The 12284-nt window shown below is 41.5% G+C and overlaps 1 protein-coding gene across 4 annotated transcripts in view; it reads left to right on the top strand.

Annotated features, from left to right (window-relative positions):
• The window catches only part of Rab27b (RAB27B, member RAS oncogene family), a 138252-nt gene that overhangs the window by 116339 nt on the left and 9629 nt on the right, over window positions 1-12284 (top strand). For all 4 annotated transcript variants that reach the window (XM_040272921.2, XM_040272940.2, XM_021725000.3 and 1 more), the window contains 3 exons: window positions 4654-4825; window positions 6534-6619; window positions 11277-11380. In XM_040272921.2, coding sequence (XP_040128855.1) covers window positions 4673-4825; window positions 6534-6619; window positions 11277-11380 — 343 coding nt within the window. In that variant the 5' untranslated portion in view covers window positions 4654-4672. The remainder of the gene's footprint in view (window positions 1-4653; window positions 4826-6533; window positions 6620-11276; window positions 11381-12284) is intronic.

Genomic DNA, 12284 nt, shown 5'->3' with positions numbered 1-12284 from the left:
TTTATATTTTCTATTTAGTCTGAACCTTCCTTATAAACTCTCATCTATTAATAATTCTGAATGGCCTTTCAGAAGAATTGAAATAAAAAATGAATGGTAATGGACCTTTCTAACAGAAAAAAAGGATGTTATAAAATATAATAGAGAATTAATTTGTAATTTAATTTTAATTGATTTACACCCTCCCCCCCCCCAAGTAGCGTGCCTTCAGTTCCTTTGATGCATAGGTTACAAATCCAGAATAATCCACCTTCTGTCATTTAGTTCTAAGTTTCTGGTCTATTGTGGCAATGGGAAGATACATTCCAAGGTCAGTTAATGGGTCAGGCTGTCATTCAGTCAGTGGTGCCTTGTTTTGAGAGTCCCAGAAGTCAAATGTACCTACTGGAGCCCAATGCAGCCAATCAAATAAAAATTAATGAGGAAATACAAACATCTTTCCATCTTATGCTCAATAGCTTTATTTTATTGGCATGATCTACACGGAATGCACTAATACTTTATGTATCTACTATTTTAAGCTTTCCAAAGTGCCTTAAGAATATTGAGTTGGCTTCTATTAATTTAATAAGTTAAAGTCACATGGTCATAAGCTTGTCATGGCATTCTCGAGATTGTTCTCCAGTGTACTAGCAACGAACACCGTTAATTCCATCATCCGTAGTCATTGATACATCCAGGTGGCATTTGTTAAGTTCCCTTGTAGAGAATAAGGAATGTACCCTGAGATCCAGGGAAATAAGAGATGCCAGTGGGTGTGTGTTAGATGGACAGATGGATGGATCCCTGTTCTCTGAGCCCTGTCCTCTTCAGCTGACGATTTTCCATTTTCTCAGTCAGCACACTCTCATCTTCAAAGACTACAGTACCTCTGTGCTTTATCTTTTTCTAGGGTTGTTTGAAACTATTCCTGTGAAGACATAAATATTCTATTTTGAGAAGATCTTCATACTCTTGCACTACTTAAAAAGGAAAAGTCCACTCAGGAAGTCAGATCTGGAAAGTGCCATAGTGATCACTTAACCTAAACACTCACACATAAACAGGAATTCAAATCCTGGATTTGGATGGACACCAGTTTGCACCAACTTAGTCATGAGACTCATGTCATTAATCACAACATGGGTCTGGCTTGGAAGAGTTTCAATATATTTTTATACTCAACAAATATGGGTTGAGCTCCCACATGCCAGCTACTGTCCTGAGCTCTGTGAATCTAGCAATGGATAAAGGAGATTAAGTCCCTCCACTAATAGAACTTATGGTGAACAAGAATAACGGGGGCTTGGAGGGTGGGGTGCAAACGCAGAGAACCCATGGGCAGCCTCATTTGAGATATATTCTGGCTTTGAAAATTATGTTCCTGGCCATACAAGAAAATTCCCTTCTCCCATTGAATGAAAATATTTCTATCTGTACCTATCAAACACATTTTTTTTTTGTTATTTCAAATTAAAATAAACAAGAGTCATGGATTTTCCTCACAAATTTGTAGTCGCTCCCACAAGCCAGGTATCATCTTAGCAGGTGGCTTCTCATCTAAAAACTGAGGGGCTTGACCAGGTGATTACTTGGGATTCTTTATGCTTTGTAGACTCCACTCAGCAGAACCTCGTGGGCGACATCTATTTCAGTTATTTTCCTTGCTCCTTCAACCCCTCACCTGTCGTCTGTGGGGGGTGGCACTTTAGTTTCTGTATCTCCTGGCTCTTCAGACTCTGTGATCTGGCTGGATCTAAAAGGGAAGAAAAAGCTAGAAGATTGCAGTGTTCTGGGGATTGGCATTTCTCGTGGCCTGCCAGAACACTGCAATCTTCTAACTTTTTCTTCCCTTTTGGATCCAGAGAACAGAGAACTACAAGACCATCCATCATTGTGCCAGGATATACAAGACTGTTAAACGTGTCCACTTCCCACCCTCTGAGGATCATTTCTTAGCCTGGTTGTCAGAAAAAGAAACCTTGCCAAGGCTTTTATTTTTCTTTCTGGTGCTATATTTGCTGTGCCAAGGATGAAATATCAAGGTCATAAGGTACTAGGACTCAGAAAATCACATAGTAATAAAAAGAGAGGCTGAACCAAATAAAAGAAAATATGGGAAAGAAAGAGGGAGAGAAGAGAGGGTAGTTAAAAGTTATCCCAAAAAAAAACCCCAAAACTTAAAGATAAACTATCTTATGCTTTAGCTCAACTTGTCAAATAGGGTATTGGAAATACTAAATAAAGGGTTTCAACAGTGCGAAGCTTTGCTTAATTTGCGGAGGTATTTATGTTAAATGCTACAAAGTGTTGGCCACTCTTCATATATACAAAAGGGACAGTGTAGGCCACAGTGAAAATGACCTGTGTTGGCTTGCATCACTTGCTCTGGATTAGAGTTTGACTGGGCTGCAGCCCCAGTATTGTCCCAGGCAGGTTTACATAAATAACAAAGGATGTACTGGCTGCCAATTAGGGGTACAAGGTAGATCATGCAGCTGATAAGTGGTTAATAGTCTCATTCTACAAGGTGGAAGCAATCTCCCATGCGATGGCCCTGTGTGTCTCTCCTCCTACCTTAACTCCTCCCTGTGCTGGAAGGGTCAAGGCAAGTTTGTCTTCCTGTTAAGTCTTGTCGGGGAAACTACAGTTCACAAGGGCCACTGCTGCGTTTGAATTAAAAGCACAATGGACTCTTTTATCAATCATGTTCCATCTTGAAAGCTTATGTTGTTTACTTGTAGCCTTAGAGTGTATTCATATCTTGTCTGAAGCCACTTCAGGCATTACATTTTTTTTTCTTTTAGTTTTTAATCTTTGGGTGTAACTCTATGTATTGAAGGTATTTCACTAGATTCGTTCAAGATTTCGTTTTTCTTGAGACTGTCTCATACACACACACACACACACACACACACAAAGCATAATTAACTTGAAGAAAAATTTAAAGGATGCTGAAGTACTCTTTGACTCTGTTCTCTTCGTTCCTCATGGAAACACAGTGTCCTCCAGCCTTATCTTCCATTGAGGCAGCCAGAAAATAAAAATTTTAAATAGTCGTTTGCCGTAAGTCCGGCTGGGCGGGGCTGCCTAAGTCCGGCTGGGCGGAATAACCAAGAGGTGACAAGCAACTTGAAGGTTGAAGCAGGAGCTACTTTATATAGAGTGAACTCAGCAGGAACTGAAAACTCAAAGTAGCGGGCACCCAAGGTAGCAGGAGCCGCTTCTCTGCAGGACAGCAGAGGTACATATACCCAACTAATTACACTCAGCTTCACTTAATTGACATCATCTAGACACAGCAGTCAGTCATTAAGGAATCCTCATCATCTTAATGGCTCGCTGGCGTTACTTCACAAACCACTCCTCCTAGCACACTGCCAGGCGCCATCTTAACTTGGTTGTGGCCCTCATCAGTCGTTGACTGCTAACTTACATGACAGAGTAAACGCATGGACATCACGGACCTCATTTTCTTACATGTAGAAAAGTATTAGAATGATCTAGTTTTTTAAACATGTCCAGGTGACAGATTGTTATTTAAATTCACTTTCAATTTCTTCAGAACTTTGGAAGGATGAAATCTTTTCCAGATCTTCACAGGTAGGTAAATAGTTTTCTTTTTCACATGATAATGAGAGTAACTTTTTCCATTCTAGAAAAATCTTTGTAGGCCTTCCTCTACATAGGATATGACACACTGGGTTCTGGAACCCATCAATCAGAAAGTTGTACTAAATATCAAATCATCCTTCTAAACTCTAAGTGGAAACTTCGCCAAGTATTCCGGAACTCCATGCTGTCCTTCTAGCATGTCCTGGTGTTCTCCATGTACCCAAGGCAGGGACATCTGGCATTAGTTTGTGGCTCATCCTTCCTCATAATCAGGAGAGATTAGAGCCCTGGAAAAAATGGCAAGTGACGTCGTTCCTTCAGACAGCAGAAGTATTAGCAGAACTACCATTTCTATACTTTCTGACAGTCCTTCCTCTTTCTCAAGGTCTGGAAAAATTTATATAAAAGTATGTAGCCAAATGCAGCAGAAGTTGGAAAGGAGAAGCTTTGGTGTTTCAAAAAAGAAGATTTCTCACCCCTGCTTTTAAAATGATTTCAAAATTGATGTTTTAAAGGTTATTATACCCAAATTTAATATTGTTAAATTTTTAGAATTAAAAAGGAATATTTCGTACGCACATAATAGCGAACTCCTCCTGCATGATTAGCTGCAAAATATACCCCCAGGCTGTTCTCTTCCATTATCTGCAAGTAATTGTCTCTCTCCTGCATCCCTGTGTCATCTGGCACTGCCATTTCTGTTCCTGAGACTCTCTTTTCTTCGTAGCACCATCTTCCAACTGCCAAAGGGCACTGATTTTGAAACAAATGGTTTTGGCTTTCTGATTTAATTTCGGCCATTGCTGTGGCCATGGCTATTTCACGTTTTTGTTTTGTTTTGTTTTATTGAGTGACACGATGTAAAAAGGTTTGTACTCAGTGAGGTGACAGATATGCCCTCACCTTTGAAGCTGCTTTGATCAAGTTAGTTCTGAATTGGGAAGAACAGAGGCATTTGATTTTTTTTTTTAACCTTGAAAATTACATTCATGTTGTATTTAGGAGGCAAAGGAAAATCACCTTTCATCATGAAATGCTTGTTTTTCCTCTCTCACTCAGGCCTACCAACGCCATCACTATGACCGATGGGGACTATGACTATCTGATTAAACTCCTGGCCCTTGGAGATTCAGGGGTTGGGAAGACGACATTTCTTTATAGATACACAGATAATAAATTCAACCCTAAATTCATCACTACAGTGGGAATAGATTTCCGGGAAAAACGTGTGGTAAGTTTCTAATCGTACTGTTCACCTTGCTGCTTCTCATCCTGTATAAAGTCAGAATGAAAAAGCTACGTGTGTGGCACTGAGAAGTGTCTTTTGTCACAAGGAACTCATATCCTGACTCTAGAGTATTATTTACTTCTTTTTTTTTTGGCTATAAATAACATTTTGCTAGTAAAATATTGAATGGCATAATCTCTTGTCTCCAAAGGTATTACAAGGCAAATAAATAACTTTTGGATTTGTGTAGTGTGTTTCCTATGAATTCTTTTTCTAAAAATAGTTTTTATTTTTTAGTTGTAGTTGGACACAGTATCTTTAATTAATTTGTTTCTTTTGATGTGGTGTTGAGGATTGAATCCAGGGCCTCACCGGTGTTAGGCAAGCGCTCTGTTGCTGAGCCACAACCCCAGCCCTCCTATGCATTTTTAAGAAATTTTTCCAAATTTGAGTTATTCAGGATCTCAAAAAAAAAAAATTAACTCCTTGATCTGAGTTAAATTCCTTAAAAAGACCAAGTGTAAGTCTTGCTTGTAACAAAGAGGTTAAAAGCATGATTGGCAAAGAGCTGGAACATGAGCTCTGTAAGTTCTTGCTGCATTTTTATTTACGTGGAGCCTCAGCCATCAATCACTGGCTGATTATGAACAGAATGTGAGACCGATTTCATGCTCTTTTCCAAGATAAGGGAGTTTAAGTGAGAATCACAACCACCCTTCTCCTATGCTAGACACTAATGACAGGAATAAGGATATTGTGACATGTGAGACATGCAGCATAGGCCCATAAGCTTAGCCAGATTTCTTGCCACCCAAGTTTTCCTGACTGCCAAGATGGCTGTGGCTCCCAGTTGATGTCACAAATCCACTCATTCCTGGAGAATTCAGAAAGAAAACAAAGGAAATGGGTGTTGGAAGGCCACTGCCTGAGACTTTGAGTCATGACCTGTACTTTATCTTAAAGTCCACACCTTGCAGTGTGGTTTTAGCAAACATTGCTTCCCCAATGCCCCCACTCATCTGCATATACATCCTTGCAAAATCTTCCCTTGAAGACATTTTTCACTAAGCCAATAAACTTACTTAAAAAGCCCCTTTGAAGAAATGGCTAGTTACAAGAAGGCCTGAGATGTCCTGTGTTAACTTACTGAGAAATTCTGTGTATATTTCACAGCTCAGTCATTTGGAAAGTCCATTTCCACTCTTGATGAAATTCAGGTATTTGTAAAACACTTTACTATTTAAAAAAAAATACTTTCCCCTTTGTAATTTCATTTTAGTTTGCAGTAACTCTGCTAAGCAGGGAGGGATTACAGGACTCGGTTTGAAGATAAAAATATGAGACTTGGGTTAAATGAGGGGTTGATTTTTGAACCTAGAACTTGTGTCCTAAATTTGATGTTTGTTGCCTCTATAAGGAAATGACAGAAAGTTTCTAATTTAAGTTTGCAATATGGTTAAATGGCATTGGAAATCATACTTGAACTTGACATTTAAAAGTGATATATATAACTTTTAAATTATATATATATATATATATATATATATATATATGAATGATATTTGTGGGGAAAAAAATGGAGCAAATATTTCTTCTGTACTATGAACTTTGATTATAGTATTCAAGAGAAAACACACTGATGGAACCCAGAGAATTAGAATGTTGACAAGAATCCAAAGCAATATTAACTGAGGGGAATTTTATCTTTCAGGTTTATAACACACAAGGACCAAATGGATCTTCGGGGAAAGCATTCAAGGTGCATCTGCAGCTTTGGGACACTGCAGGACAAGAGAGGTAATAGGAAATCACTTTATTTCTAGTGACATATAGCCCAGAAAAAAATTATTTTAAATGAATGCTGGATGTGAACTTGAAAAACAAATCATATGCTACTGTTCTCCTCATGCAAAAACTGACATTTGTTTTGGCCAGGGGTGGGAGTAACCAGGGAATGAACTCACGGTGATTCAACCACTGAGCCACATCCCCAGCCCTATTTTGTATTTGAGACAGGGTCTCACTGTGTTGCTTAGTGCCTTGCTGTTGCTGAGGCTGGCTTTGAACTCATGATCCTCCTGCCTCAGCTTCCGGAGTCTCTGTGATTACAGGCATGTACCACCACCTGGCTTAAAAATTGACATTTTATTGAGAAATAAAAATAAATGATTTCTAGTTAACTAATCATACTAGCATTGTGGAGCTCCTACAGATACAGAGATCGGATTCAAGTAAATCGGACTCTGCTTCTACTAGGAAAAAGCCTCTCCGGGGTTACTTGCATGAAGATGTGAAAATGCTGTTATAAGCACTACTTGAGGTGGGAGTTGACAGAATGTTCTCCTCTCTTCCTATTCTTCTGTGAAGCCTTGGTCCCCTGCCAAGTGACTGACTTGACTCTCTCAGATTTTGGTTGTACCTTTGCCCTCCATCTAGAATCTTGAACTCCCTTCCCACCTTTCTCAATGTTCCCCTGTCACCAGGCCTGGCTCAAATTCCACCTCCTGGTAAAACCTCTCTGAGCACCCCAGCTGAAACAAAAGGCCCCTTTTTTCTGAACACTTGTGGCCCCTGTCCTACCTCCTTCCATTACTAAATTAATTAAATACCACTTTGTAAAAAGGCAAATCTTCTATTTCTACCTCGAACTGGTCTATATTGATTCTCTTGTGGTTTTTCTCATCCCATCAAAATTGTGAGCTTTCTAAGGGCAGAGACTTTACCTGGGGCTTCAGTATCAGCCCCCAATACAGTGTCCAGGATCATGGATACTCAGTACCCAGGAGTGTTGGTTGCTTCGAGCTGGAGGTATCATTCCGTTATTTAATAAAGATGCATTTCTTTGGTTTCTTTTGGATCTAATATTTTGAAGAGTCACAGTTAATGAAGCTTTTCAACAATGGATCCAAAAAAAAAATTTAAATCGGCAATAGATTGACAGCAGATGTTGAGAAGGTACGTACCTCCAAATCCTGCATCGCGTGTCTTAGAATGCTCATGCTTGTAAACACTTCCATTTTTGAAATGCATCCAAAGTGTTCTCACTTTCCGTGGGTGTAAACGTCGGGAGAGGTGCTGGGCCCTCTCCGTTAGCTTTTTTGACTGTGAATTCCATTTACACACACCCTTCAACACTACTGCTTCCTCGGAAGCCGCTCCTCCTGCGAGTCTCTGTTCGCGTGTCAGTTTTGTTGTCACCAAGATGGATGCTGTATAGACCAATTTAATTCATTTTTGAAGAAGTAATAGGAGAAAATGTGGTTCCCATATGTCCTCGCACATGAGATGTCAGCTTAGCATGATGGCAGGCTTCTCTCATCTGTCCCCCTGAGACAGCTGCGCGGTGAGGGAAATAGGGAATACTAGGGGCAGTCTTAGTCACACTTGGGTTACTCATCCCCTGAGAAGGCAGCGTTCTGTGTATGTGGGGCGTAGCTAGGCAACGAGATCAGCCCTGCCTCACACCTCGGCCCTATGCCTCAGGACATCTGGCAGGATGATCCGTGTAGGGTAATGATTATTGATGGAAGTTACCTCGTAGGAAAGAGGAAAAACACATGATCCTTCCGTGAACCTAAAGAATATGGGACATAGCCTTAGTGCCAGGTGAGACAGACAGAATGACAGGTGACTGACTCTGGCCTCTGTTTCGTTATGTGGTCCTATCTGTCTTCACCTTGCTGATCCCTGGGCAGAATGAGGCAGCGGGGGTTGGGGGACAGGAAACTGGAAAGTGCATTTCTGTTTTCCCAGGGCAAAGGAAGGTTAACAGGAATACTGGGCAGAACAGACCTCAGAGTATCAGAACCGCCCAGAACTAGAGCGTCCTGCCTACACGACTGTGAAGGAACATGGGACCAGCCCAGTCTGGTCTCTACAGTAGGTGTGTCTTAGAAGGACTTCTTGTGTACTGTAGGCAGCCCGAGAGGGTGACAGTCTTGTCCTCAAGTGAGAAACATGCACACTCAGGGAACAAAGAACAGTTTTCGTAGCCACATCACTATTATGGTTGGGCAGGAAATGATTCTGTGGGTACAGCTAGTCTTCAAAGAGAGAGAACCATTCAACAAAAGCACTGTAATCTCCATGAGCTCCCAGCGAACCATAGAAACAGAGTCACAGAGGAAAAAAAAATGAGTAAATATTCTTATATTTTATGCTACATCTTCAAATCTTCTCTATGGAAGAAATAACTACTTTGGGGAAACAAATAGTAACTAAGTCATCTCTTTCCCCCTTCTTTGGTATTAAAAGTAGCCTTCTCTATGGAAGTCATTTTAAATATTTAATAATTTTCTATCTTTACTCTCGTTTTCTTTCTATTTTTCTGTTACTATCTTTAATATCATAAATATTTAAAAACTAATCCCTCAATGGATGGTGAATCAGAAACACAGCTGCTTTTCCCCTCGGAGAGACCAGCGTAGGGTGGAAACTGAACAGATGAGTGATTGCAATTCTGCCCTAGAATAGTGACAAGGAATCAAAGGTAGTAAGTGAGCCCTCCAGGAAGAGGCTGTCACCCAGATGTGGGTGCTGGGGCAGCCCCTGGAGGAATGCTGTTTCCACTGGTGCCATGTTTATGCCCACACACAGAGGATGAGTGAGGCTTATCCACTCTAAATGAAGGAAAGGGGAAAGGATGCCTTAATGTGAGGTCACCCACCGAAAGACCAGCATGTGGGAGAGCCCGGGGAGGGGGGTGAACTTTCTCAGAGCTGGAGAAGCTCAGCATGCCTGTGGGTAGTGAGGAGATGAAGCCGAAATGATGAACAGCATCTTGTCCCTGCAGAGCCCAGACAGCTTTATTAAGGAGCTGGGGTGTTAAGAGTCATCTATAATCGTTAAAATGTTGGTAGTAGTCATCAATATGAAGCAATGCAGGTACCAAACCTAGAGTCTTGGCAGGGGAGATGGACAAAACTGAGCAGGTCAAGAGGTCTGTGTCACCTGCACACATCAGGTGAAGGAGACAGAAGTTGTGACAGCCGGGTCAATGACGATGGCACTGACAGGAAAAGAAATCAGGAGGAGGGGCTGGTTTGTTTTTGGACATAAGAAATTGGAGACACCTCAGTTTCCCCCAAGTGGAAATATCCAAGTAACTAGGCATTTAGTGTGAAGGGCAGGAAAGATCTGGATCTATAAATGAAACTTGGATTTCTCAACACATAAGCTATAATTGAATCAAAAAAGTAAATGACGTTATCTAGTGCATACTTACAAAATGAGAAAAGTCAAGAATAGAACTTTGAGCTGGGTGTGGTGGCACACACGCCTGTTATACTAGCAACTCAGAAGGCTGAGGCAGGAGGATCACAAGTTCAAGGCCAGCCTCAGCAATGTAGTGAGACCCTAAACAACTTAGCTAGACTGTGCCTCAAAATACAAAATAAGAAGGGCTGGGGATGTGGCTCAGTGGTTAAGCATCATTGGATTCAATCCCTGGTACAAAACAGAAAACAAACAAACACACACATTTGAGAAAACCAACATGAAAGATCTTTTTAGACTAAAATAGGAAATGAACACTTGAAGGACAATTAGGATAGAAGGTGATATACGTCTCCATTTCCAAATCAATGCCTTTCTAAAACCCATTGTCAAATTCGAAACCTTTGGTCCCTGTGCGCCGTCTGTGATTTTGCCCATTGCTAATGTCTCTGGGGATCTCAGCAGACCTTCAGCTTCCCTGAAGAAGTCGTGGGGCTGGGAGAGAAGCAGGAGAGAAAGGTTGTCCCCATTGCACACAGAAGAGCATGTTCTTCAACATCCTCGTTAGAAATGAGTGAAGAACCTTCCTTTCTTTCTCCAACTTCTCAGCCTCTTCTGTCCTGCCCTCCTCTGGGCATCCTATCCATCTTCCTCTCCTAAGAACTAGAGGCCAGCTCAGAGCTCCATTTCCCCCCAGGAGTGCTTTAAAAAGAATCAATTCACCAAACATTTTCCTTACAAAAGAAGTCTAGTTCCAACTGCTAACAAGTTGTGGTTTTCTTCATATGCTTCCAGGCATTCATTTTCAAGAATTTTTGTGCCAAGTTTTCTTCTGGGCACAGACAAGAAAAATTGAAAAGTATAAGTTTAAGTCCCCGCTCTCTCAAGTAGCTTACATTCTAACTGTGGACCATGCCATGCCCATGAACCAAGAAGGAAAACATTCCAGGAGGCTGCGTAAGCAAGCATGGGATTAACTATTACAGACACAGTGCATCTATAAGTGCCCAGGGGCTATCAAACCAGGACAACCAAAGTCTGGCCTGGCCCTCCTGCCATCTGTCTTCCTGCTTTCCTCAAAGGAGGAAGCCTTTACAGCTTTCTAACCACCATTTCTGTAGGATAATCCAGCAGGATCAGTCATGGAGACTTCACACCCAAAAGGGAAACAGTGTTGCTGGTTCCGTGATCATAAGTCTGTGGACTAACTCCCCAATCCGCCCACTGTGCTTCCTCGCAGGTTCCGGAGCCTCACCACCGCGTTCTTCAGAGACGCCATGGGCTTCTTGTTAATGTTTGACCTCACCAGTCAACAGAGCTTCTTAAATGTCAGAAACTGGATGAGTAAGTGGGACTGAGTCACGGGTGCACTGGCTGCGTTGGGATCCAACAGCTCCACAGCTTGTTTGACTTGGGAGATGCGGCCAGGTTGGGTACCATGGGCTATCTTTGAAAAGGCATAAGAGTTTAATATTTCCTGTGTCACCTTCACAGTGGTGGCCTCTACCTGGATCACCCAAGGTGGCTTGGAATCACATTTTCCTTTGACCCTGTTCCTGGAGGAAGCCTTTGCAGCTTTCTAACCACCTCTATTTAAGGTCTTTATATTGTAATTAAAAGACTATGAATACCACTTGTCTAGTAAGTCTTGAATGACTTGTTACAACTAAGTGAGCTTCCACTTCTGCAGCTCCTCACCTGGGAGGGCACAGAGAACAAGAGCAGTGTTTTCTGAGATGGGGACATTGGCCCTCTGATGTGTTCACGGATGAAAGGCTTAAAGTAGCCAGAAATTGCTCCAGGTCAGACTGCTATATGAGGGGAAGGCCTAGCCCCTCAGTCATTCAGCTCACATTGGAATTTACTTCTCAAGCAATTGTTCAAATATGAGGACCCTTTTTTCTCATAGAGGAAAATCTCCAGCATCCATGGCCACCTAGATATGATACACAACTGAAATGCTGCCTGATCAGTCATAGAAGTGGGGTTGGTACACATCACCCCAGGAGGGAAGTGTCAGAATTTGCCCTTATTTATTTTTTTTATTTGACATGTACCACAAAAGAGACTATTTCATTCACATTTTTAGAACAGATAAAAATTTTGATCTAATGAGATGGCACAGCAGCAGGCCAGACCTGTGGCCCTGTGGGCTGGTTCTGCTCTTGCTATTTCTGGATTTGTCTGGGCTGTCTGCGGCCAGCGTGACGCTGGGTTTGGTTTTGTTTTGTTGTTTCTAAACTGGATC

The sequence above is a fragment of the Ictidomys tridecemlineatus genome, chromosome 13, assembly GCF_052094955.1.
Source record: "Ictidomys tridecemlineatus isolate mIctTri1 chromosome 13, mIctTri1.hap1, whole genome shotgun sequence".
Classification (NCBI taxonomy): domain Eukaryota; kingdom Metazoa; phylum Chordata; class Mammalia; order Rodentia; family Sciuridae; genus Ictidomys; species Ictidomys tridecemlineatus.
The sequence above is the reverse complement of the archived record's forward strand: the minus strand, read 5'-3'. Positions and strand labels throughout refer to the sequence as shown.